This window comes from Candoia aspera, chromosome 2 (genome assembly GCF_035149785.1).
Source record: "Candoia aspera isolate rCanAsp1 chromosome 2, rCanAsp1.hap2, whole genome shotgun sequence".
NCBI lineage: Eukaryota > Metazoa > Chordata > Lepidosauria > Squamata > Boidae > Candoia > Candoia aspera.
The window spans coordinates 114,092,121-114,118,084 of NC_086154.1; the positions used below are offsets into that span (position 1 = coordinate 114,092,121).

At 40.6% G+C, this 25,964-nt stretch overlaps 1 protein-coding gene across 1 annotated transcript in view; it reads right to left on the reverse strand.

Annotated features, from left to right (window-relative positions):
- Positions 1-25,964, reverse strand: part of DNAH17 (dynein axonemal heavy chain 17) — a 128,146-nt gene that overhangs the window by 64,312 nt on the left and 37,870 nt on the right. The window contains exons 29-50 of the mRNA XM_063293325.1: positions 25,091-25,217; positions 24,464-24,616; positions 21,994-22,119; positions 21,417-21,524; positions 21,022-21,153; positions 18,255-18,415; positions 18,008-18,164; positions 16,960-17,064; positions 15,064-15,221; positions 13,992-14,130; positions 13,091-13,318; positions 12,092-12,229; positions 10,364-10,496; positions 8,140-8,267; positions 7,905-8,053; positions 6,170-6,452; positions 5,450-5,623; positions 4,152-4,359; positions 2,418-2,583; positions 1,869-1,971; positions 1,519-1,666; positions 777-868 (exon numbers count right to left, since the gene is read on the reverse strand). Of these exons, the coding sequence (XP_063149395.1) occupies positions 777-868; positions 1,519-1,666; positions 1,869-1,971; positions 2,418-2,583; positions 4,152-4,359; positions 5,450-5,623; positions 6,170-6,452; positions 7,905-8,053; positions 8,140-8,267; positions 10,364-10,496; positions 12,092-12,229; positions 13,091-13,318; positions 13,992-14,130; positions 15,064-15,221; positions 16,960-17,064; positions 18,008-18,164; positions 18,255-18,415; positions 21,022-21,153; positions 21,417-21,524; positions 21,994-22,119; positions 24,464-24,616; positions 25,091-25,217 (3,316 nt within the window). The remainder of the gene's footprint in view (positions 1-776; positions 869-1,518; positions 1,667-1,868; positions 1,972-2,417; positions 2,584-4,151; positions 4,360-5,449; positions 5,624-6,169; positions 6,453-7,904; positions 8,054-8,139; positions 8,268-10,363; positions 10,497-12,091; positions 12,230-13,090; positions 13,319-13,991; positions 14,131-15,063; positions 15,222-16,959; positions 17,065-18,007; positions 18,165-18,254; positions 18,416-21,021; positions 21,154-21,416; positions 21,525-21,993; positions 22,120-24,463; positions 24,617-25,090; positions 25,218-25,964) is intronic.

Below are 25,964 nucleotides of genomic sequence, written 5' to 3' on the forward strand. Positions count from 1 at the left end.
AGATAGTCCAGATACAGGAAACATGATTTTATCTATGTAAATCTATCTTAGGAAAATATATATTTATCAGTTCAAATACTTATATGCAAAAATTTATATGCAAACAACCAAACACTAGTGAAGGTGCTTGCAGAAAAATGTTTTAAGAATTGGGAGAGAAGATGGTGTTTTCTCAGGTTATTTGCATATACATTTATGTGCAAGGACATCACTGAGGAAGTAAATGAGATTTGCATTATTAAGAAAGATATTATATTCAGATGATTATAAAAGGCAAAAACTTCAGCTATCCAAAATGAACTCAAAATGGTTTTCTGTTTACCATGGCTTTTATACATTGATATTGGACTTAGGACAGAATGTCCTAGATGATGTCATAATATCTACCAGCCTTTCATGGATCAAGTTATACTGTACTGCCCCTACTATGTTGATGCTTGGCAGGAGTTGTTGTCTCCATGTCTAGTTAAACAACTTATTTGGTTAAACTGGCTGTGTCAAAAGACATACATGAGGGGTAACACTTGGTTCCTCCTCATGCCCACAAACTGTACCATCTCTTACTACATATTGGGCATGCTGGCTGTGGCTGGTGGAATCTAAAGCCCTGAACATCTCAAGGAAATTGAGTTCCCAACTTCTGGCATTTATTTTAAAGTGGCTTCAAGGAAATAGTTCACAAACCAGTGATCTATGTGGTGACTGAATCATTTTTATTCCAGGATTGGGAAAGAGAAATTCACACATACTAAAATAATATGAAAATGATATTGTACCTGGAATATATTTGAGAGGTCCCGGAGATTGAAAACGTAATGAAATTTTATGGCTGTAGGAAGAAATGTTGATGAAATTTTCTGATGTAAACCTGTTATGGAGAAACATACCATACATCAAAAAAGAAAGCATGGAGCTGCTTCAGATAAGAAACAGGCTATTCATTATTAATTCCTCAGTCAGGATCCACAAAATGAGTTGATCTGCAAATTGTTTAATTAAATGCGCAGGACCTCTCAAAAGCCTTGACAATTCTACAATTCTTTTACTTCAATCGCATTTCATTTTAAACTGTAATAGAAACCGGGTTTGAAGAGCTACAGCAGAGGTTATCTAATTAGAACTGGGGTTGGGGGATACATAATGCTTACACATACACCTAACTAGAAGAAACTGACAGTTCTATGTGGAACTCCAAAAAATCTCAATTAAAAAATAAAAAGGCAGTTCCAAAGAAAAATTATAATGATATGGTAGCACCCAAGGCAGGAAGTGCCTATGACAATAATGCCAGGCAAAATTTCATCACAATGATTCAGCTAGCTGTAAATTTTTTCCCAAGCAAAGATACATTTTAGGCCAAATGTTGGGATGTCCCATTTCACAAACATTCTTTGCAGAAAGAGACCTGAATCTGAACATCTTCAACATCTTGTAGGTTGCAAATATGATAAGATGCAGAGAGGTAGAACATTAACAGAAAAGCCTGCTTTAGTTCATGCTGCTTTTTGCAGCACTTACCCAGAGCTGCAGAAACAAGCTGGGAAGTAATCTTCTGGATGACCATCGAGACATTCCGAAGGGCCAAGTGCTGACCTAAGATAGTACTGTAGATGGACATTAGGGCTTCCTGACCTGGGAAACTCACCGCAAATACACAGAAATGTCTCTAAAACAAAAACAATTTACAGGAACTTGCAATGCTGAAGCAGTCCTCTTAACAAAAATAATCTCTAAACTTGGACCTCCCACTTTTTCTACTTACAGTTAGGAGCAGTCAAAATCTAAAAAACCAACCACTGTGATGTAAGGGAGAGTTTCTTATCTCTGACAGAAATCTCCAAAGTACCATGTCTCCCTCTATTAGGTACCTGGAGCCTGGAATCAATAGTGAATGATCCAGCTGTTGGGTTCATGCAGGCAACATACTGGCAGTTGTGGATATCCTTTAAGGTCAGCTTGTTTCTATCATACCTAATGGAAAGAAGCAAGTTGGAGGGAATTATGCTAACCAAATATTTTTGAGGAACCTATGCCCCACTATTCCCTTACACTTAAGAAAGCCTTCCTGTCTTTATATAAGGAAGATAAAGAATGAAGATTTCTGGCCTCTTTTCATTAAAAGGGCACAAACAAGATTTAAATAATACATCTATCAGTGGTCTATGAAACTGTCTAGCTTAATCTACATGCAGTAGACAAGATGGCTAATTTCTTTAAACATACAGGCATCATATTCATAGCATGGCATTCAAACCGTAACTTCTCTGTAATAAGAATGAATTTGTAACAGACAACATGAACCTCCAGGTTGAAGGTTAGTTGCTTTTTTTGCATGAGGTTCCCTGTGAGCCCATCTAATATCCATGTCATTTAGCTATACAGACGTAGTAATTATCAATGATAATATGCATTAATACCAATGCCCATGATCCATGTGCTGCCGGATCAAGGTGTGAGGAGCCACCGTGCCATATTTGTCAACTTCTGGCATGTTCATATCATCTATGAAGTAAATCAACTTCTTGGTACCAGGGGGGCCAAAATTTCTTCCCGATTTCTTCTCCAGAGGCTTCTCGAGAATAGCTGTGCAAACAGAAGACCACTAATCAACAGATGACACTGGACCTTATCTAAATGGTCTGCTCAAATGTCCTCCGATCTCATGCACCAGTTCAAAAGTACAAGCTCCTTATGTCATGTTAATGAGAATGGCAGCTTTTCATCAGTGCATCAAAGTCTTACAGAGGAGGCATGTAACCTATGTGAAAACTGAAATTGCTTTCTGAATGCAAAGAATAGGAAGTCCAGTGTCAGTTTCATCTGTACAGGCCGACCAGTTAAAATTCCTTTTCTCACAACCTGTCTAGGATGTATATATGCACATGCTGTGTTGAACAATGGCAGTGGGAAAGAGCAGGCTCACAGTAGCAGTCTTCTTCTCAAACAGCAAGTATTTAGTAGAGTAGGAACAGGCAACCTGCTACATTCTTGATGTTCTGGAATGCTACTCCCATTAGGCAGACCGCATCACCTAATGAGGGATTTGTAGTCCTATTCATCAGGATGGAACAAAATTAAGGAATGCTACAGCATCAGCAGCATATATAAGCAAACTCTACAAATGTTGGCTTGATTATGCCAGTGAAGGGACCCTTTTTCAGGGTTTAAGATCACACACCTAAGACTATATATATTCTGAAGATATATTCATTTGACTGAAGGACATGCTTTTTTTTTTTTGAATGGCATGGTCCTGGCTCAACTCTGGCAAAGCCAGAACAAAATCTAAACTTGATTTCATTTAATAGGTATTTAAAATAAAGTAATAATACAAAAAGATGCATACACACATGTGCGCACACACTACAATAAATATATAAAAGGATCACAGTTCTTAAACAACAAATTAAATGTTGACAACACAATCATACTGATCAATTTTTCTAATGCACCAATAAACAGCCAATTCAAAGGCTAAGTATAAACACATCACTTCAAGCAGGGGCTTGTCTAGGCAGTCACCAGGAATCAAGACTGGCTCCAAGGTGCGCGCGTGTGCGCACACACACATGCACACACACAGGGGGGAGGGGTCCATTTCCTAAAGCACACACATACACAGACTGCTCCCCACAACCACAACAACCACAACAAAATTCATCCCTGACTGGATACCTGGCTGGAAAATGCCCCCCCCAAAAAAACTCTGGGTAGACAAAAGAATTTAGTTCAAAAGTATTAACTGGAAATAATCTATATCTATCTATCTATCATCTATCTATCTCTATTCTGTCTATCTGAAGGAGTAATATTAATTTTAACAACATTTGTTCTTCCTCTTAAACAAGGAATTTTTCATCTATTTATATCAACATTAAGCAGTTAAACAATATGAAATAATTAAATCAACAAAAATGGTATTTTGCTGGGAATAATTACTCTAAGGCATTTAAGAGAGTTACATAATATACAAAGTCCCACTTTTTACATAGTCCCATAATTCTTTAATAATTTCCGCATTTCTTTGCATTAAGATCACAATTTGGAAATCACTTCTGCAGGGGCACAACCAAGGGTTTGAGGGGGCTGTCTGTGGCCTCAGACTGTGCACCTCTAATTGGTAAGAATGAAAATCCATCCAATCCCCTTACCCTGCAGCATAGCTGAAGTTGTGTAGAAGTTAAAGGGAACAGACTGCACCATATAGTCATCCATGTTTAGGGTATCCAGCTTATCTACCATCAGCACTGACTTTCCAGTGCCTGCATTCCCAACTAACATCACTGGCCATTTTTTCTCCATTAGCAAGTCCATGAAATAACGAATCCGGATGGTTTCTGTTGTGTGGACCATTGAAGCCTGTAAAACATATCCCCATATGGAATTTACACCAATTAAAAAAAACTGAATTTTAAAAGTAACTGGATAAATAGTGAAATGGTTTCTACAAAATTAAGCATCAGTGGCTAGAGTTATCTCCCCTTGAAGATAAATGCATATATAGGTTCGCAAAACCCAGCTGTGTTTTAATATGACATCGTAAGCAAATCATTATGTATCTGTGCCTCCTTCTTTCAGAGCTGATTAAAAAAAATCAGAGGATAACTGCTCTACAGCCAGGTATAGATGATAAGGTTGCAGTGGAATAGCAAACCTGAAAGCACCAAAAGACAAACCAGTCCTGAGTGCTAGCCCTTACATCAACCACGTATAAAATGAAGGAATCAGGAAGTCCCAAAGATAAAAGAAATGCAAATCAATCAATCAATCTATCTATCTATCTATCTATCTATCTATCTATCTATCTATCTATCTATCTATCTATCTATCTATCTATCTTAAAGAGGGAAAATCCACAAGTAATTCGATAACTGTGCATGTGTCATGACCACAGAATGATGAAGTTGGCACGGATGGTGGGATTGGGGTATTCTGGAACAGGGCACAGCTGGAACACTGAACATGCCCCCCCTTCTCATTATTCTTCTATAAATAAAGGCTTACCCACAGGAAGACACCAACATCCACTAGGACAGTTAAAATATCTCTGCGGGACATCTTATTTGAAATTTCATGGCAACTTTACTATGACAGATAAATGTTTACTTTAATCTTACTCTATCTGAAACATACAGTCCATACTGTTTGGTCATTTTTGAAAACCATTTTTGCTGTAGTAGTAATAGTGGTTGTTGTTTTGAAGGATAATTAGTATCTTTAGATATACAGTAAGCAGTGGGAAGATATATTTGGAACAGGACAAGAATCTAGTATCTCAAATTACTCAGTGGAATATAAATCAAGGATCCATGTTTCTCCTGATCTTGTCTGCAATGCTAACTGGATTCAGAATCTTTTGTTAATGCCAGACTGATTTTTGTCTCAGAGTACTGCAAAAGTACAAATAAAACAAATAAGACCAGAACTAAAATTATTTCCAGCAAATTACCTGCAATGGGACATCTGGATCCAATTCAAACTGTGGCACTTTATCAGTCCATGGCATGAATTTCTTTGACTCTGGGTCAATATAATAGTCAAAAATTGTTCCCTGAGATGGGAATTTGATTGTTTTAAATTCATTTACCCACCATTTGCTAAATTCCACACGGTAGTCCACAAGCTGCAGAGAAAGTTATGCATATTTATTCTGGTTTTAAATTTTTGATTTAAATAGAATATGTTCTAAAAATATGACTTGACCAGAGCAAATATAATAAAACATCAAAACAAAATTTATCAAAGCTAAATGAGTTTTAAAAATTAAATACAGATCTGAATCAACTGTTATGACAGCAAGGTTAACTTCACAAATCTCATTCATCTCAATGGGGGTCCAAATGACTACTAAAGTAGTGTATGACCTTTCTTTCTGCAAAGGTGGGTCAGACCACATGCTAATATTTATGCTATTGCCATTGATACTAAAGGACATGTGTCCTTGGCATGAAACCCCAGCAAACCATATGAGATACAAATGAAATGTTAAACCCTAGTAAGATGGAAGTGATTTTTGGTATCGGTCCCATCAGTGCAGAAACCTTTGAAAAGGCCCATAGAAAAATGGATTCAATGTAGAGGATGTTGCTTATTGCATCATTGGTCTATAACAAGATAACTCTTGAGTTATATAAACGGAAAGCCTGACCACTTCCATTTCTGAAGGTACCTGATCTTGGAACATTGCTCCTCCAAATGCCCAGAAGCAAGCAAACACGAAATAGAGTTCATATAGCTCTTTGGAAGAATCTGGAGGTGTATTGGTTGGGGTCAAGAGGCATTCCAGCAAATAGAGAATCATTTGCACCACTGTCACTTCAGGAACAGGAGTTATCTTCTTGAACCCAAACTTCAGCTTGTCCAAGCAGGTGGGCAAGTATTTATCAAACAAGATCATCAGGTTAGCTTTTTCGGACTGCACTTCTCGGCGCTCAATCCAACTGCTCACTATTCTGTATAGTGATATAAAATTACTTATTCGAATATGCAATGCAGTCTCATGCATGTAACATGTACATTCTACTGCAAGTGAAATTCTTTATTCCTCTTCTTTTGCCCCTGCTTACGCTACATCTTTATAGGAATGCCACTTAAATGACAGGGCAGATATTTAACGTTTAGCTCTTAAGAAAGAGATCACATACTATTCAATACACAAATTCCATTAGCGTACGAGGAATGTGTTTTGGCTAATTATTGTCAAGCTAATAATTTTTGTGTAAACCACATTACTTTTAACTTTTCATAAAATAAAGCATCAGGAATTCCTTATTTTGGAGAATAAGTTAGCATGTTTGAAAGGAAAAGAAGAAGCAATGAACTAATAACAGCTGATAATGCTAGCCCAAATCCCTGTTAATTAAGTAATTTAGTGGTCTTGGGTATTTACAGTCTTTCATAATAATATCCCTGTATACAAAGTGGGATTGTGAGATGTTTACTAACAAGAGAAGCTCTTTGCACAAAGAAACATGAGAAAACAAAACTTGGTGAATAAGTTCAATTTAAAGTCCTAGCAATTCCATTCTTCATTTTAGTTATCACATGTTTACTAAGATGACTGCACATTGCATTGAAACTAATGTACTGTCTAGATATGCAGCTGCCAACACTTAACAGGGAGAATAATGTTTTTCTTCATGTCCTGAAAAAACTTGCTTTTCTTGGCAGTGCAACACACTGGGCATTTCCAAATGATCCAGCCTTCTGGCTCCCCAATTTTTCTGATTTTATAATGAACATGCATAAGGAATCGACTGGTTGTTCAAGCTATTTCTAGATCTGTAAGGATGCAGGATAGGACATAAAGAGGCATTTTTATGTTTTTGTAAATGTGCAGTATTCTCAGAGAGCTGACAACCAATGAACAGCTAAGAGGTGACCAATCAGTGCTTGTTTGCCTACCAGTAGTGAGTACCTCATTCCACCTTCCCAATTTAAAACTAAAACCCAAATTCATTTTTCCCCCTCTGCAAGAGAGAGAGAGAGAGAATGAGAGAGAGAGGTATCACACTGTTGGCATTGTTGTGCTCATCATAGAGGCAGTCCTTGCCTTTCACGAGCTACTTATGCTGTCTTGACAGCTATATTGTGTTTGGGGGCCTTCTACCCAATCATAATGTCCAGGCACCTCAGAAGGATTCCAGGAGCTGGGAAAAAGGACAAGGCAAAATTTTCTTTAATGACTGCACTGACTGTCTCACAACAATCACTGTCTGAAAAAGGTTTTCTTGGACAGCAAGCAACTTGTTATTGGGACTAGAATAATCTGGGATATTGCAATGCTAGATCTCCGACAACAGTTTCATATGACCAGTGAGGACTCAGTGTGATCTATGATGGGATCTACATCCCCCATCTAAAAAGAGATGCACTGATACACTTTAAAGGGAACCAGAACTCACGGATTCCAGCCCAGGTCAGCAGGATTGATATACAAGATTCCTGCTCGAGACACTGTGGCAGGTGTTGCTGTTCTTAGGTGGCTGATCTCAAACACAAGCCTCATGGTGGGGTTTAGTGGGATTCGCTCATTGCTGGCTAAGGTGAGCACCTAGGAAAGAGAAAAACATACAATGCAACTTCCTAATTTCACAAAAATGGATGTTAACGATTGATCCCCTAGCTTACTATGCTGACCTTGTTGTCATCCATCACAGTATTCAAAGATTCAATCCACATAGGATCAATATCTCCATCCAGAACAATCCATTTTGGTCCGCGATGAGTTATATTAGCTAGGTCTCGCATTATAGTTGAAAACAAGCCTGCCCAGAACAGAGTGAGATTCATAGTGAATTTTATAACATGCATATATGCTCAAATTGCACTAAACTTTTAGCAGAGAGAAGGCACAGAGCTGATGAAAACAAATATGTACATGCTGACAAGTATAATTATTTATTAAACTATTTGTGATTACCTTTTCACTTATGTAAATTCCAAAGCTATATACAGCTGTAATGTGGAGCAATGCTGTGGGCTAAACATCCAGAAAACAGAATAAAAACACCAGTTGATCCTTGGGAAAGCCAACATGAACAGTTTTCAAAAAGCGCCTAAGACGTGGCCCCGTTCCAGTCTCTAGATGATAAAGAGGAGCCTTTGTACAAGACAGATGCCACTGCAGAAAGGGTGCAGTGCATCTGTTTGTTTGTTTGTTTGTCAAATTTATACACCACCCATCTCACTATCGAAGTGACTCTGGGCAGCTTACTAATAAAAGGTCATAAAAAACATAGAAAACCATATAAAAAGTACAAAAATACAAGTTAAAAGAGAAAAACTAAAACTAAAAGGCAGAGAGAGCATCTTCAAACCACCAGCCACCCTCAGGGCTGCCTGCCACTATTGTGTTGTCAGCAGGATTGCAAATCACCAACGCCATCTGCCCTAAAGATCAAAAGTTCCTAAATTGTTGACATTAGTGGAGACATTCCTTAAAGTAACCAAGTTCTTCTAATACCAATATCATGAAAGTAGCTTGGTAGGAGACTGGTAACCAGCACAAGTGCAAAATGCATAGAGTAAGGTACTCCAGACAATAATTGAGTCAATACTTTCTACATAGGCTCGTGCTTTAAACCCATATAGAGTTCTGAGGGAGCTGTCACCAAGCCACTTTCTGGCTTTCCCATGCTGGCTGGGGAATTCTGGGAGCTGAAGTCCACACAGCTTGAAGTTGCTAAGGCTGAGAAACACTGGACTAGGGCTTTGCCAAAGACTCCAAGCCTTTGTCCATAGCCAGCCATCTCTCTCCTTCCCATCTTGGGCCTTGGGTGAAGATGTTGTCCCTCTGGGACTTTGCTCCTCTTCCTCCAGGGAAGCCACATGTTGAGCTTTCTTCTCCCTCTCTGACTGGGAACCAACAATTGCTCCACACACTCACATCAACTTCACTCTCCAACTTTTCTTTCCAGCCATTACCTTCTACAACAGTCTTTGGGTTCTCATTTTCTCTCCTCATTTCTCTCCCTCACCCCATTTTTCTTTCCTCTCCTTCTCCCTCTCTCCAATTTTGGGTTAGACTGGCAGCATGTCCCCCAGCAACTGAGGAGGTGGATGACCCCCCAGGGCTCTAGTTCCCAACACCTATATACAAGGCTGGAACAATGAGAATGCTCTCTACCTCTGCCCCACAACAGTCCTGACTAACAAAATTGTTTCAGAGGGATCAAGGAGTAAAAATGGTGGAAACAGTATGGGGAGGACCATTTCTATGAATCATTAAAATAAACCTAATTAGAGTCAGCAGCTACCATAAGCATTTGGTATCTTCCTATGGTTATAAGCTTTTTTTGTCAAACCATTAAAGAGATTTGTGATCAGGTATACCCTGGATAAAAAGTAACCTTTGTTTTTTGTCTTGCTGAAGTTGGCTCAAATAGCTGAAGTGGGGAAGAGTTCATATACAGTATAACAAAGGTTTTTTAAAGGGTGATAGTATTTGAATTTTAAACAACAGAAATGCGTAATAAATTCATAACTGCAGTATGTAATTTTCCCAAATGAAATACCTCTGAGTTTCTAAAACAAGCCACAATTCTAAATAGATAATCTAGATCTAAAGATAAGTGAGTTTTAAAAATTATTATTTTCAGTGGGAATCTAATTTTGTAAAAAAATATAGTGCCAATATAGTAGTATTTCAAGGAATAAATTTAAATTAAATGTCATTATTCTAGGAAACAAAGGCATGATCTTTCTATATGCATATTAATGTATACATTTGCTATTTTGTACTGTTTTCTCAGCTTTTATATAATCACCTTTTTTTGTGACACAACTTCAGAAGGAAAATGTTCCTTTTATTTTAAATGTCATTCAACTACATTCTCCAAAAAGCAGCTACACTGTTTCTTACCATCTTTCCATTCTCTTGTTGCTGGATTAATTATTCCAAATAGTTCATCACAAGTTACAGCTTTAGGATCAAGGTCAACAGCTACAGGCTTTCTTTTCATAAGCTGGTAAGTTTTATTCAGAGATTTCAGTACCTGGCAGAAGAAAAAGGTTGAGTGCTTTGTCCATCATATTCACTATTGTATCCATTCCTAACCTGACGTCCTCCAGATATATTGGACTTTTACACAGCAAGTATGTACTTTTGGAATGCTCCACCACTGGAGACTCCAAAAGTATTGATTGATTGATTTGATTTGATTTATATGGTTGCCCAATTTGCAAGAATGTCTCTGGGTGACTTACAATTTGAAGAAATGTAAAAACTAGGAATTAAAAATATTATAATGTAATATAATATATAATATACCTTCAGAACATAAAAAACAGCAGGATAGCACAGTAACAGAAATAACAATAATCAGAGAAGGAACTGAGGCCAGCCAACACATGCCTCGTTCAAAGGCCTTACATTTTATATGAGCTCATCCTGTGGTCTGGTCAATGCCTGGGGAAGATCCAGGTTTTTAGGGCCTTGTAGAAGGACAGAAGGGTTTGGGCCATTTAAACCACGGGAGAATGATGTCTCATAGGGCAGGTGCTGCAACAGAGAAGGCATGACCCCTAATTCCCACTAGATGGGATTATTTTGTGAAAAGAACCTGAAGCATTCCCACTCTGCCAGATCTCACAGGCTGAGCAGACACAACCAGAGACAGGCAGTCTCACAAGTAACCCAGCCCTGTGCCATTAACAGCTTTATAAATGATAACCAACACCTTAAACTGCTCCCGGAAAAAGCAGTGGTATTACATGGGTGCACCAAGGTGAATTCATAATTACTTGCTCCATTGCATCTGGATCAAGTGTAGCTTCCAAGTGGTTTTCAAGGGAAGCCCATGTAGAGCACATTGCAGTAATTTAGCAAGAGGTGACTAGAGCATGAGTGACTGTGAATAGGACATTCCAATCCAGCATTGGGTACAATTGGTGCAACAAATGGATTTGTGCAAAGGCCCCCCTGGCATGGCTGCCACCTGCTCTTCCAGCAGAAGCCTAGAGTTCTTTGTCTGAGCACCAGTTCTGTCTGAGGGAGTGTAACCTTAACCAGGGCCAAAGGCGAAGAGTCCACAAAGTTGGAGGGCTCCCAAACTCATTTGTTAGCATTGAGCCAAAGCCCATTGTTCCCTATCCAGACTCCCACAGCCCCCACACACTGGGAAAGAACCTTCATGGCATCAGCTGGTCGGTCTAGGGTGCCTACCTAACCAAAGCCATGATCATGATCATGGACATGGGACTGATGCTCAGAAGAGCAACGCATGTGGCTATAGCTGTGATGTGGTCTTTTGGAAAACCAAACAGGATTCAGGGAGATAATGGTAGAGCTAGAAAATGCTGTTTACAGCCCCCCTCCCCCAGTAAATGAGATAACTGGAACCTCCAGTGTGTCAGGTAGCTAACCACTTGTCTGGTCTTCCTCCAGATGGCAGTGCATTCAGGCCCTTGACCTTGGGCATAAGATCTGTTGCCATAAATATTTCGGGAGACACCTTGTGAAGGCTCCCAAGTTCTGTGAAACCAACTTTAAGCAAAGCATTTCCATTTTCAGTAGGCCCCTGGTAATGACACTGAGTGCTCACAGTTGAGTCCTTGGCTAAAGAGCCCAAAGTGACGGTGCAGTTCCCACCTGTGACTTGCCACAGCCGGCATTTCCAATCACGAACACTGAATGTCGGACTTGCAATAGCTCCTCCAGCTGTACGACCTTCAACACAAAACTCTCCTCAGGTTGCAGACGGAGCTCAACAATAGATTGTTTGATAATCTGAGGACAAGAGATGCATTAAAACTAATAACAGACAGATTTGTTTATTCCCAGATTGGGTCAGTTCTGCAGGTTTTTATTCACTGGTCTACTGTATTCCAGGCCATTTCTATTAATCTGCATGATTAGTCCACACAAGTGATTAAATTCATGTGTGTGTATGTGTATGTGTTTCTCACAGAAAAGATATTTCTAAATATTTTTTTCTGGAAGTATACATGTTGAGATATTTTGTTTTTAATCCATTCAATCATGTCCAATTCTCAGAGACTGCCTGGACAAATCCCTGCAGTTTTCTTGGCAAGGTTTTTCAGAAGTGGTTTGCCATTGCCTCCTTCCTAGGGCTGAGAGAGAGGGACTGGGCCAAGGTCACCCAGCTGGCTTTGTGCCTAAGGAGGGACTACAATTCACAATCTCCTGGTTTCTAGCCTGATGCCTTAACTACTACACCAAACACATTTGTACTGAATGGGTGATGGTGGTGGTAGTGGTGGTGCTTAAAAATAAGAACCAAAGTTCAGAGACAATTCAGAGACAAACAAAACCCCAAAGATAACTGCATGTGGTTCTACCCATTAACTAAGATAGGAGGGAGCAGGCTAATTGAAAGATGGGCCAAAGGAAATCCTGTGTATCCCTGGCTGAAGCATAGCCTGGTATCATGGTTCTGCTTACAGGCCTTGTCTGTCAGTCTTATAACTCAAGTAGAGAGGGCAGCCTCTGCCAGCTTTTGAATTGGGGCTCTTCTTCTGGTGACATCTTGATTTTCCCACAGAAGAGAGTCTGTCATTTGTACTTCTGACCAGAAGCATTTGGCTGCTTTCCTTAGCCCCTTGTTTGAACCCACAGAAGCAAATTCACCTTTTCAAAGTTCAGGTCACGTTTCCTGGGTACATCCAGTGCTGGGAAAAGGTCCCCAATGAGTCCCATGAACACAGGTAAGTCATCAGTCACAATCTTGGGTATGTTAAAGTCTCGCAAAGCTCTCATGAGGACCTGGTCTTCAGCCCGGCCTGGGTCTCCTCTCTTCAGGGACCCCGCCACCACTAGCACAGACTTGATAGCTCTCAGCCCCCAGTCATAGTGGTCCTGTCAGATAGGAAGTGCCATTAGAACTCCAGGTGAATAAAAGGATGTCACTTAAAAAAAGGCGCAAGGCATCACCCACTTCCAAATGTGAGGAAAGAACTGATGCTTCCTAGATATGGCTACCTTAGCAATGATACCCACTGTTACCAGAGGGAAATGGTCTTTCCCAAACCATAGGACTAAATCAGCCTTCCCCACCAAGGGTACTGTATACGTTCCTGAACCACAACTCCCATCTCCCTTACCATGCTGAACAGGGATGATGGGAATTGTAATCCAAATATGTCTATAGTGCACCTGGTTGGGGAAGGCTCCTTCAGGCAGCTTTGGCCTACCCAGATGAGCAGGGTGGTCAGCTGTATTCATCATGGACTTATTCCAGCTATTGAAATCTGTACATTCTTGCAGTATTACTGGGGACTTTGGGAAACAATGTATAATGTAACCCGCCCAGAGTCCTCCCCTTTGGGGGGAGATGGGCAGTGGCAAAATTTAATTGATAATAATAATAATAAATAAATAAATAAATAATAATGGGGTACCTGGAGTTGGAATTCAGTGAGTTATATTACTGAAATAATTTCAGAAATCTCTGCCAATTCTTTCCCACCAATTTTTTGTTGCTTTAAAATATCTGGCATCATAGCAGACCTCTGGAACCACATTCAATTACCTGCTTGGAAAGTAGCTCCTTACATAGTGTGTAGAGAGTAATAAACTTCCTGGCCAGAAGCCTAGCTTCAATAAAACCTTCAGCAACAAGCATGATTTCACAGATAAGCTCAAAATCAGGCACAACCATGGCACAGGGCCTAAAAGAGGACATGGGAAAAAATGAGTATCTGGAGTGGTTACGCTGCACAAGCAACAGTGCGTCTTTCCCTTCAGCTGCAGGGAGTAGTCACTACAAATGCCAGATGCAATTCAATTGCAGATGCCTGTATTAGGAAAAAATCCACCTGCTATAAAAAGGTGAAAATGTTAAGTACCCATTGTCTGATGTGTAATTGACAGCTTTCTCATATATGGTATTTTATGCAAAGAAATCATTTTGAATATCACCTGACCAAAAGCTGTGGTATAAATGTTCAGATTAAATGGACATTAGGTGTACTTATTTGAAAGTTTCTTTCAGGGCGCCCGCTCTATATACTAGTTTAGGAATTCCCAGCCTTTCTTGGCTGGTGAAATATTTGGAAATTTAAGAGCATCCCATTGAGTGTTTTTGGGGCCCCTTTTCCATTAAGGACTGCCAAGATCGGCATGGCCAATCTTAAATACCCATTTTCTTGAAGGCAAATAGATGAGGTTGTTTTCCAGTGCTACTTTAGATACCCCAACTGTTCCCGATCACTTCCAGTTTAAGGTAGAGATAAAGTCTCCTTCAAGTCAAATTCAACTCCTGGTGATTTTATGGACATGAATATGGCCATGTCCTTGTAGTGGCAACATTACACTAGTACTTTGTCATTGACTTCTTCTGAAAGATAAGTCAATGACAAAGTACATAATCTGATATGCTCAGATTAGTCTATAGCCCAGGTATTCCTTGGAGGCCTCTTGTCCAAGTATTAACTGGGCCCAACCCCACTTAGCTTCAAAGCCCAAGCAAACATAGCCATCTGAGGTTCTATATTCTGAATATTGGTCTTCCTTTTTAGCCAATTCCCTGTGTTGAACCTTTTATTTATTCAAGCCACCCAGCATCACATCGTTTCCTCTGAGTGTTGCTTGCATGTTAATACCTGAATAAAGCTTTCAGATTTTCAGGCAGTTCAGTACGACCTGCATACCCAGGATTCATAGTAATAAACATTCCAACAGTGCGTATAAGGGAAATAATCTCTCCAAGAAAGTTGAATGTCTTCTTCTTGGCTCGAATTGCATCTTGAACACATTTAACCTAAACAATGAACAGAAGGTCCTTTTATTTATTCACGTATGGCTGCATTTGGATAATGAAGTACAGTGTAGAAATATTTATACATAAATGTGCAACAAATTAACCACCTGGAGCAGATAAAACCTAAGGCATGTTGGATGGACAGTAACCAAGCAATAACTGCACACTCAAGCTCACACATTCATTTCCCAGGGAATAGGGAAACGAATGTGTGAGCTTGAGTAAACTAGGCATGACTAAAATAGTACTTATACATCTGAAGAAGGCTTTTTGCAAGTTGAAAATTACCCATTTTTAAAGCACTGTTGTGGAGTTCAGCTATAAACAGCAAATGGTTCACTGTTAAGAATGAGAACAGGAAGCAGTCCCTTACTATCAAGCAGCTTCTGGAGGCTCCCACATTGTCTGATCTAATGGGCTCTACGGTGTGGTTCTAACATTATCTCACTAACTGCCAGGTTCTATGCATCTCAGATAAAACAGCCAGCAGCAAAAGTAGGGGGAATAACAGAGGTTTGGGGAACACTTCAGATTTTTTGAAAGCAGCATTTTGCAAACATTCATTGCAGGCTCATAATCAACATCTGAGACAATCAGTAGCTACTTCAGATTATCATAACACTATACCAATATTAAACTTCTTCCAATTATTTATGATAGGCAACTTGATGCTTCAGGCAGGCAGTAGTTATAGCTTAATTGTAGTTAAAAAAGAAATCTCTTCCCAGGCAGACTCCATTGTTACCATTAAGATTTCTGACATAATGAATGCTGCTTGTAGCAGAGCTACCAGATGAGGGCTCCAAAAATCCAGACCATCACTAGATGGCACCAATGAGGCACACGAAGCTCCACTTGCTGTTATCCAGTGGTTATCTGGATCTTGCAATCCGGGTCTGGTAGCTCTAGCTTATAGAAGCTGCAAGGATATTGTAGAAGACGGACTTTATCTTCTTGCTGTGAGCTTTCTATAGCAGTCCAATTCCGGTCCCACAGAAAAGAATGAACACTAATATCCGAGATGGGGCAGTTCTGGCATCGAGTATTTTTCTTTTCTGGCAATGAAGACAGGCACTTATTTAAACCAATAGCAACAAAGGGGGCAATTGCTGCTGACTTTATATACAGGTTTTACTCCTACAGTGATAAGTAATCAGACACATAAGGAGATCTCCAAGGAAATTCCTGATTCCAGTTCAGATCAGGGTTGCATCCACTACCTCCTCAGAAAAGATGCTGCAATCCAGTTAAGATTTCAACAAACTGAAAGGAAGTGGCACTATTTTTCCAGCTGCCAATTCCACTTCCCATCTGCACTGGAGCATACCCTAGTTCTCCAGATTGCATTTTCAAAGGGCTCACGCAGAGGCTTCCTTCTGCTTGCTGGGGCATTTTATCTGCAGAATTCCTTTTACAGGATGTTCGGATCCAATCTATTATTCCTATACAACTGTATTATCCATACAAATCTTCACTGTGTGATAGTCCTGTATCATTTACAGAATTTTACATGGAGTCCTGAACTTTTTATTCCTTTGGGCAGCCTCCCACCACTTCCATCTTTTCTTTCATCAGTACATGAAAAAGATGGACTAGCTGCCCCCGGATTTTTTTAGTGCTGTTGTTCTAGGAACACCCACAGGATAGACATTTGACTGCAGTCATCAAGCTGAAATCACCTCCTCCACCCCCAGTTATTTACACACAACAGCACCAGACCCTGATGGAGAATATTTACCTGTACAGCAATTACTGACAGGACTTCCACCGAAATCCGATTGAATTCATCAAAACATCCCCAGGCCCCGGTTTGGGCCAGCCCTTTGTAGATATTTCCACAAGACTAGAGAGGAAAAAAATTGTTCAGAATGTAGAGCCTTTTTTTTTTTTTGCAGAGGAGAATGTCATTTAATTGCAGTTGTCTTTATTTTATATACAATGGAAGTACTACAGGTCATGTAGCCTTGCAAAGTTTATGGATGGAGATAGCCCACTATGAATATTTCCAACTTGTTCCACATGGTTTCTTGTGGGATGATGTGATATTTCTATGAACAAGTCCTATCTAGGGTAAGCATGTATGGGAAATGATGCAATTCTGTGGACTAATTTAGGGGAGATTGCAAATACCCCTAAAAGTTTACCTCAGCCCCCAAGCATCCTAGGGCCCAGACCTCTTACCCAGTCATTTCAAATTAAAGGTGAAGTCATAGATTGACCACAAGGCCACCCTCTGGGAACCCCAAACTGAAATGAGGCGCATTATTTTGGAAGTGAGTGCATTGTGAGGTGAGATACACCACTCATCTCTACTTTTTGACAGGCAGTAGAACTCTCCTTAGTACTCCTGAACCACAAGAAATAAGTGATTAACATGGGAAAGGATGTTTTAAAAAAGAAAGAAACTGTTGTAAAGATGACAGCCTGCTCTTTTCTGGGATGCTTTCAGTGTTATAATCAATGTTGCCAAGTGGAAACAATGCAGATGGAAAATGCTTGTCTTACTGCCTGGAACTTGGGAAAACATTGCTTTAAAGATAACACCATCTTTGCATAACCCACAAAAAGCTGTGTATATCTAATTGTAGCTCTCAGTGAATGTCTCTCTCATACTCTTTCCTTTGGACTTGCTTTTCTAAGTGATTTGCATATGATTCAAATTCGCTGGAGGGAAGTACTTGTCCTTGAACTGAATCAAAGAATTGTTGCTTTAAGCATTAACTAGAACAAGAGCCAGAGATCTTCTAGGTCAGAAGATATTCTCTTAACCTATATTTCATCGCTACCTTATAGTCCATTTGCTCGGAGCAGTTGAAGACATACACCATGATTCCTACAGCCCTGCCCAAGTCCTTGGTGGTCTCAGTTTTTCCTGTGCCTGCAGGGCCTGCAGGAGCTCCTCCCATGATTAAGTGGAGGGACTGGGTCAGGGTGATATAGCAACTGCAAAACACAGGGATTGGGCACGTTATTTGGGGCCCGAGAAATCAGGCTGTGCCAGGCTCAAGGTTATCAAAGTGGGCTAGCTCATACCGGTCGGTGAGTGGGGTGATCACCAGACGAGGAGTGTTGCCAAGGTACTCATAGGAATACTGGAGTTGAGCATCACAGATATTGGCATAGCAGTGCCTCTTTTCTTCATCCCAACGGTGCCTAAGTTGGGACTGCCACGTAAATGCCTGAGAGCTTTCCACCTGTCACAAAACAAGCTTTATTCATAAGCCACCCAGAGTCACTTCTATAGTGAGATGGGTGGTGTACAAATTTGACTAATAAATAAATAAGTGCAATTGTATATTTGTATATTTATATTTTATAAGGTATCTCTTTTAATGATATTTAATTATTTTATTGTTTTAATGTGCTTGTAAACCGCCCAGAGACGTTTGTATGTGAATCAAGCCTGCCTCTGACTCAGAAAATGAAACTTCTTCTGAGTCAGCGGAGGAAATAGAAACTTATCAGGCTGAAACCAGGAAAATGAAACCTGAGAATGAGTCAGCAGCGTGGGAAGAATCCAAGGCGCTGATTGGCCAGGAGTCGGGGGAGGATTCGAATCCTCCAATCAGTGCGCACCAACAATGGGCAGAAAAGCGCGTGAAAGAGAAGGCAGCCCGATTGGCTGCAGAAGGGTCCAGGCACGCAAAGGATCGGCATAAAAGGCAGACATGCAAAGAGCAAGCTGCCAGAGACAACCAATCCTACAAGCCTGCAACTTCAGCAGAAGAGACCCTACTAGTATTGGAGACAGCGTCTGTTACCAAAGAGGAATCAGCCCCATTGCTCTCCACTAAAGAGGACTTGAATATTGCTCCTGCTGCCATTTGAGGATCCTCTGATCGCCAGGCCCAGCAATCTCAGCCTTGCATCCAGCCTTGGTTCTCCACGGTCTTCCTGTGTGCATTCCAGGCACGCTTCTCATCCTGCTCCAAGATTCCAGCCATGTCCAGAAACCTTAATTCAGCCTTGCCATGCCTCCAATCCACAGTTTCACCCTGAATCTTTGGTGCAGCCTTGCAACGTTCCTAGATCACTGATTAGCTCTAGTTCTTCTGTGCAGCTTCAGTGCACCTTTGATTTCCAGTCTCACAGTGAATCATCAGTCCAGTTTAACCATGCTTCGAGTGCTCAGCCTTGCTCAGGAGTTTCACACCTATCTTGTCATGAAACTGTATCACAGTCTAGTCCAGTGGTTCCAGCCGAGTCAACCCTTGCTCCGAGTCTCCAGCCTTGCTCTGAGTCTTCAGTCCAGAGAATCCAGCTTAGCCCAGAGCTTCTAACCAAGTCCAGCCTTGCTCCGAGTTCCCAGTCTAGCTCTGAGTTCCTAGCCCAGGGAAACCGGTCTAGTCCAGAGCCTTTAGCCGAGTCCAGCCTTGCTCCCAGTTTTCAGTCTTGCTTCAAGTTTCCAGTTTCCAGATTACCAGTCCAGCGCGGGTCACTGAGTCCCATCTAGTTTGGTCTTTAGTCCTCAGAAGAGTCTAGGGGGCTCTGGTCAGCCCCATCCAGTGTTCCAGTGCCAGCTTAACTCAAGTACTGTTCCACTTCGAGACCTGTTGTCTTCAGCTTCAGCAGCACCTGGTGTCCCAGTCTCCTCCAGCCCTCCAGTTCCTGTGAGGAAGTCCTGTTCCACTGCCTTGTCTCCAGCTCCTTGCGCAATCTTGCTGGTTGCTTTGCCTTTGCCCAGCTGGGCTTGACTGAATCCAGTTCCTTTGCTTCAAGGACTTAATTATTGTAAATATTTAATAAAGAATATTTTTGATATTAAACTGTCTGGCTGCCTAGTCTGAACAGGACAATTTGTGGCAAGATGGGCAGTGAAGAAATGCAATAAATAAATAAATAAATGAATGAATGAATGAATGAATGAATGAATGAATGAATGAATGAAATTTACTTCTAACTAGGGAAGGCATTCACTGTCCTTTCTTCTTTATGAATATCATATGCTTCTTAAGTAAAGGAGGTTCCTCTCATTATGGATAAGTGTTAATCTTTTTGCCTTTAGCAAAATCTCGGTGGACTTCCAGGTCCCTCCATTGATCCATCCAGCTGGAGGCTTGCTAGGTTTGCAATATTATTTTTTTTTAACAATGCTCCTTCTAAAGGTTAAAGATAACTCTTAATGTTCTTTTGCTGGGCAATCCACTTTGTGAATGGATAAAAACCTTTCATACATCTAATTTCCAAGTGTATATTTTTCAATCTTGTAAGTGCATATTTCTCAGTCTTGCAACAAAGAGGAACAGCTATTCAGGATTGCTCATGCTGGAGCAGATCTGTTTGCTCTGTGTTAATAAGCAAGAAGGCCTTATGTCATTGCCAGTCCTCAGAGTACAGGTCATTAAAGCTTGTGGTAAAACTACCAGGCTCAAAGACACCCTAAGAGAAGAGCACTTCATTTCATACTTCGGACGGTCACAATTGCCCTGCACATTCCTCCATGATGCTTCCCAGGGTTCCTTAGTGACAAAAGTACAATACTTTAGAGCAGATTCGGTTCTATGGCATCCGCTAAGGGAGAAGTGTTGTAGTGGTGTTATTGGCCCAATCCCTTTGCTCATTCATTTTTCCACAGTGGATGTATTAAATCACAACTCTCCAATCTCCCAGACATGGCCAATGGGGATTATTAATTTTGTAGACCACTATATCTGAAGTCCACCAGGCTGGGGGAGGCCGGTTCTTGCAATTCACCTTTCAACCTTAAATTAGGAGGTTCATGAATAAGTGTACAGAGCAAAATGTTTGCTCAAACATGCCCATGAACAAAGTATTGCAGAGTCTTTAGTCCGCAACGTACCTTTGCTAAAATCATTTTGGCAATGACATCCCTGGCATGGACATCAATGGTACAAATGGTCATAATCTTCATTCTGTCCCCTGGAGTTAAGCTCCCAATGAGCAGTGTAATTAAGGTGTTCAACTGGTTAATCTGTGAAGTGGAAAAGAGAAGCGATGAAAGGGTTTTCTGATCTCTTTAAGCATGAGCTGTGGAAACTTGTTTGACACGCATATGTACACACACATTCTCACAGACAGAAAAACGTTGCCAGGAAGCCCCACTCAGTGATAGGAGTATACCCTCTGCAGTGTAAATGGAAAGACAGAAAAAAAAAATCTGTGTCTGCATCAACACATTTGCCATTGCAAACACTAACGTTTTGGAGTCAGGTGAAATGAGAGAATTCTGCTTACCTGTTTCTTATTGTAATCTTTAATTGCGTTTTCATACCCTTCTTCCAGTCGTGAAAATGCAATGCCAACTTCTGTAGTCCACCAGATCTGGGTACAGGTTAAAGCAATCTGCCACAGACAAATAGTTGTATGAAATGCTGCAGTCTTGTGAGACCCTCGAATCATCCATAGGCATTGCCCCTCAGGGAGGTATGAGTGATCAGATTTTAAGCTTAATCTTACAAAAATTGCTAAACAGACCCACACTTTGCTTCTTCTGTCTACCTTTGTATTTTGTTAGAATTTCAGCCAGTCTGGAGTAGTGGCTGAGGTGCTGGGCTAGAAACTGGGAGACCGTGAATTCTAGGCGTCCCTCAGGCATGGAAGCCGGCTGGGTGACTTTGGGCCTATCACTTCTTCTCAGCCCAACCCACCTCACAGGCTTGTTTGTGGGGAAAACAGGAGGTGGGAGCATTAGATATGTATGCTGTCTTGAGCTGACCAAAAATTTAGATGGAATAAAAACAAACAAACTTGTTTTGGTTCTTACCTCTTTTTTTATTCCTTACATGTCTTTTAACGGTAGAGTTTCGCTTACCTGCGCTGGGTAATCAAATAGCCACTGCTCTCTTGGTTTTTCCTCATAAGTCACTACAGCTTCAGCTATTAGTTGGCGCAAGGTGTTCTGCATTCTCTCCAACACTCGGTTTAACCAAACTTCAACCTGTGTGTAGACTTTCCAAATTAATTGTGCATGTTATGGTGCCTTGTTATGCATCCCAGTAAATGTCTGGACTCTAGAGCTCTTCCCTGATCATATTATATCACAAAATACATGTGTAGTTTTTACTCATGTGTATTATCTGCCCTATCGGCAGAATGGTGGGATGATGATGATGATGATGACGACTCAAGAACTAGTACACTATTGCAAGGATGTTGCATTTTTCTGTTGCTAAAAAAATACTTTTTTCTTAAGTATTTTGATGTTATCCTATACTATTTATTAGCCTCCTCTAATTCATGAATTGACAAGATAGTTCCTGCTATTAGGCTTTAATAATACAATAAAAATAAAGGTTTCAGACAATATCCACTTGAAAGGGAATACAAATGTGGAATTGCTGATCTTGTAATAGAAAACTTATCTCTAAATTGGCAACTTTGGTCCTTCTGGTCTGGAAAAAGTTCATTGTAACTCTGTTTTTTAAAAGGGATTGATGGGATTCACTGAAGATCACTTAGTTTTGGGTAAACTGATGGAAAATATTATTAAAGAAGATATAGCCAAGCCTATCCTGGAAAAATTACTGCTGAAGTACTAACATGGCACCCGTGATGTCTTATGTCACTAGCCTTCCACACCTTTTGAAAGAGAGTTGGTAAATGTGGGTAAAAGTGATCTAACTGATCTTGCATATTTGAATTCTCAGGAAGCCCCTCACTAAAACCTTATGAGTAAACTCAACTGTCATCAGTCCCACTGACTAATAATTAGTCAGAGAACAGAAAGCAGGGATTAAGAATAAGTGGATTTTTTTTACAAATTAATGTAGTCTTGTGCCAAGGGTTTTACTGGCACTGATGCTTTTAAACTTCACAACTGATCTGGCGTTAGAGGTGCCACATTTGCTGATGACATCCAATTATTTACAGTGTACAATTGAAAAGAGGTTATGAAAACTTGGCATCTCCTGGAGGATCTCTGAATGAAACTTCTGCTAGCCAGAACTCCTGCTAGGTAGTATAAACCACCTGGTGCTCCTTGGATCTCTGTTGACCTGCCATCCCAAACAGCATGGTTTTCTGTATTTTTCTTAGGGCTCATCCTTACATCCCACTAACTGCAGCGTGAAGATGCTTCAGTCACTATTTTCAAAGGACATATTCTCAGGATGTCTCCTTCAGCTCACTGCAGAGCAGCTTAAATTCATATTTAGCTGTTCTGGTATTAAAGGAGTGCTTTACCTCTTCTTCCAACTCAAGCTTTGCCACAGAAATAATCTACAATGCCTCATTATGATGTTGGTGATAATACAGTTAAAGGCTGAGGTCTGCCCAGCTCCTGTTGGCCACCGAAAGTACTGCAGACATGTCGCCTCTTCATAGCCCTCCACAGGAATTTTGGCTTGGGCTGCAAGAGAGACTGGACACTTGGCTTCTGCAGGGGAATCTGCCTGTATAATGTCTAACCAGTATTTCAGGAAGCACCATTCAGAAATAAGGTGGGCACCCTATATTTATTTTTGAATTTGAATTTGAATTTTTTTTAATCCCACCTTTATTATTTTTTGGACCCCTTCTGGAAGAGCACTAGACTTGCCTGTTTTAAAAAAAAGCGGACTGACAGTTAAAAACAGGAGATAGAGCCAGATTCTGCTAACTGAATGCTGCTGGTTCTGCAACCAATGGCCCGCTACTTCTGTATATCAGTGGTTTTGCATGGCCATATTTCTTAATGTCTTAAATCTTTTGGCAGTGGAGGATGTAACTTTGCTGGCTGTCATTCACTGTCAGCTATTCCCTGGCAGCACTATTTTACTTGGGATTTAAAGCAGGGTTGATACCAGCAACAGTTCTCCTATTTTCCCTTAGATAAAAAACAGATCATTGGTGCAGTGGAGAGGTGAGAAACAAAGAGGAACACAGGCTTAGCACTCTTCCAGGAAAGTGTCAAACATCCGTTTAGTGAATGACAGATCACAACTATGGAAGTTCTGCCAGGGCCAGTAACCTGCCAACTGGGCAACCTGAAGTGTGCTAAAGCCTCCATGAAAGGCACTCGCCTACAATCAACCAAGCCTGCTCCATTATATGGTAAGAACAGTGACTGGTGATAGTTTTTCCCATCAGCAAGTAATACTGCTATGAGAGGAAATTGAGGCAGGGAATCCACCATTCAGTGCCTTTCAATTGCCCCACACTGAAACCGTAAGGTCAGTATGCTTAGTAGCCTAATCCCTGAGCAGAACATTGTCCAGCAGTTGGGAGTGCAACTGGCATTGGGATATTTTTCTGCTGACTTAAGGACTGGAGGAATGCTGCATTTAAAATGATTTATGACTAACCTGTCCAGAGCAGTCGCACTCCTTGTCAAAATCAACATACTCATCTTCTTTGCTGTACATCCCCAAGCCAATCTTCAGAGGCTTTCCTTCTGCATCTAGCTTGAATTTCAGCTTTGCCATACTATCAAATAATTTGGACAAATGGCGGGACACCTTCAAGAATTACAACACAAAGGACCACATGGTAGTATTAGAGGTCTGATGAAGACATCAGCAGTTCTTTAAACTGACCATCACTGTTGAAAGCTTTAAGTAAATATGCATTGATCAATTGAACAAAGGTGTCTAATCGGAAAGCACCACTCAAATCTGTGCAACTGATCCATTCAGGTATTTTCTTCTCTAGCTCTTTGATCCCAGTGAGAGAAGGGTCTTTTTATCAGCTGTTAAGTGAGATCCTCTTTTAAATTGAACTACCAAAAGTTAAACCATAGGCTTCACTGATCTACAACCCCACTCCCCAACTGTTATCAAGTCACAGAAATCCTATTCAGTTTCAGTTAATCTGTGGTGTTTGCATCGGATACATTAATTTTTATGTGGGAAAGAGAACTTAGACAAACTTCTGACATTCTATTACAAGTTTCACTACGAGTTCCAAAAGATAACCAAGGCATTCCATCGTACCTCAACAGGGTCATTACCATTGGACAAAATATCCAGCAGGTCAGCAGAGGATACAAAATAAAATCTGGGGAAAGCCAGTCTCTTGGTTTCCAGATATTCAGCCAAAGCTTTTTCACAGAGTGCCAAACTAAAAAGCAAGCAAGAAGAAAGTAGCAACAGCACTCTTTTTGCTCTTTTTAAGATGATGATGATGATGATGATGATGATGATGATGATGATGATGATTCAGTGCTATAGATGTAGACTTTAAAGCAGAGGTCTCCACCTTTCTGGGGGTCAATGCCAGAAGTGGAGTTTGAGTCCCCCCAAACATCTAATCCATTGAAACATGGTTCTTTTCTGCATATCTATATTTTCCCTCTTTTTTTCTATTCACTTTACTGTACTTCATCCTCCTTCTTTACAAGGCATTGCAGTTGGCTTCATCCCTACTTTGGTTTTTGTGGGGCAGGTGGGGTATTGGCTGGGAACAATTTAGACCGACAGTGTGGCTTTCAACTGGGTGCCATTTTACTTCCTCAGGATTTCTCTGGTCCTTGTGAGGGCTAGTAATAATCAGAGGGGCAAAGGGCAAGCTTGAAGCACTCCCAGGCACCTGATTATTTTTTTAAAAAATACAATTTTAAAGCTCAGCACAACACTTCCAGGGATACAGAGGCAGATGTGGGAGCAGTGGGGCCTTTGAGCATTATGTGGTTTCCATTCCACTGCTTGTAGTGGGATTAGGCGACAAAACCAAAAAAATAGTAGTTTTCAGCCTAAATGTCAATTTCTGGAAAACCAAAGAAGCAGGGCAGAAAGTGAAAGCAAGGGGAATCTCCACCATGAATGAGCTGCTGTTAGAGATAAATATATCACCAAGAAGAACCCTCAT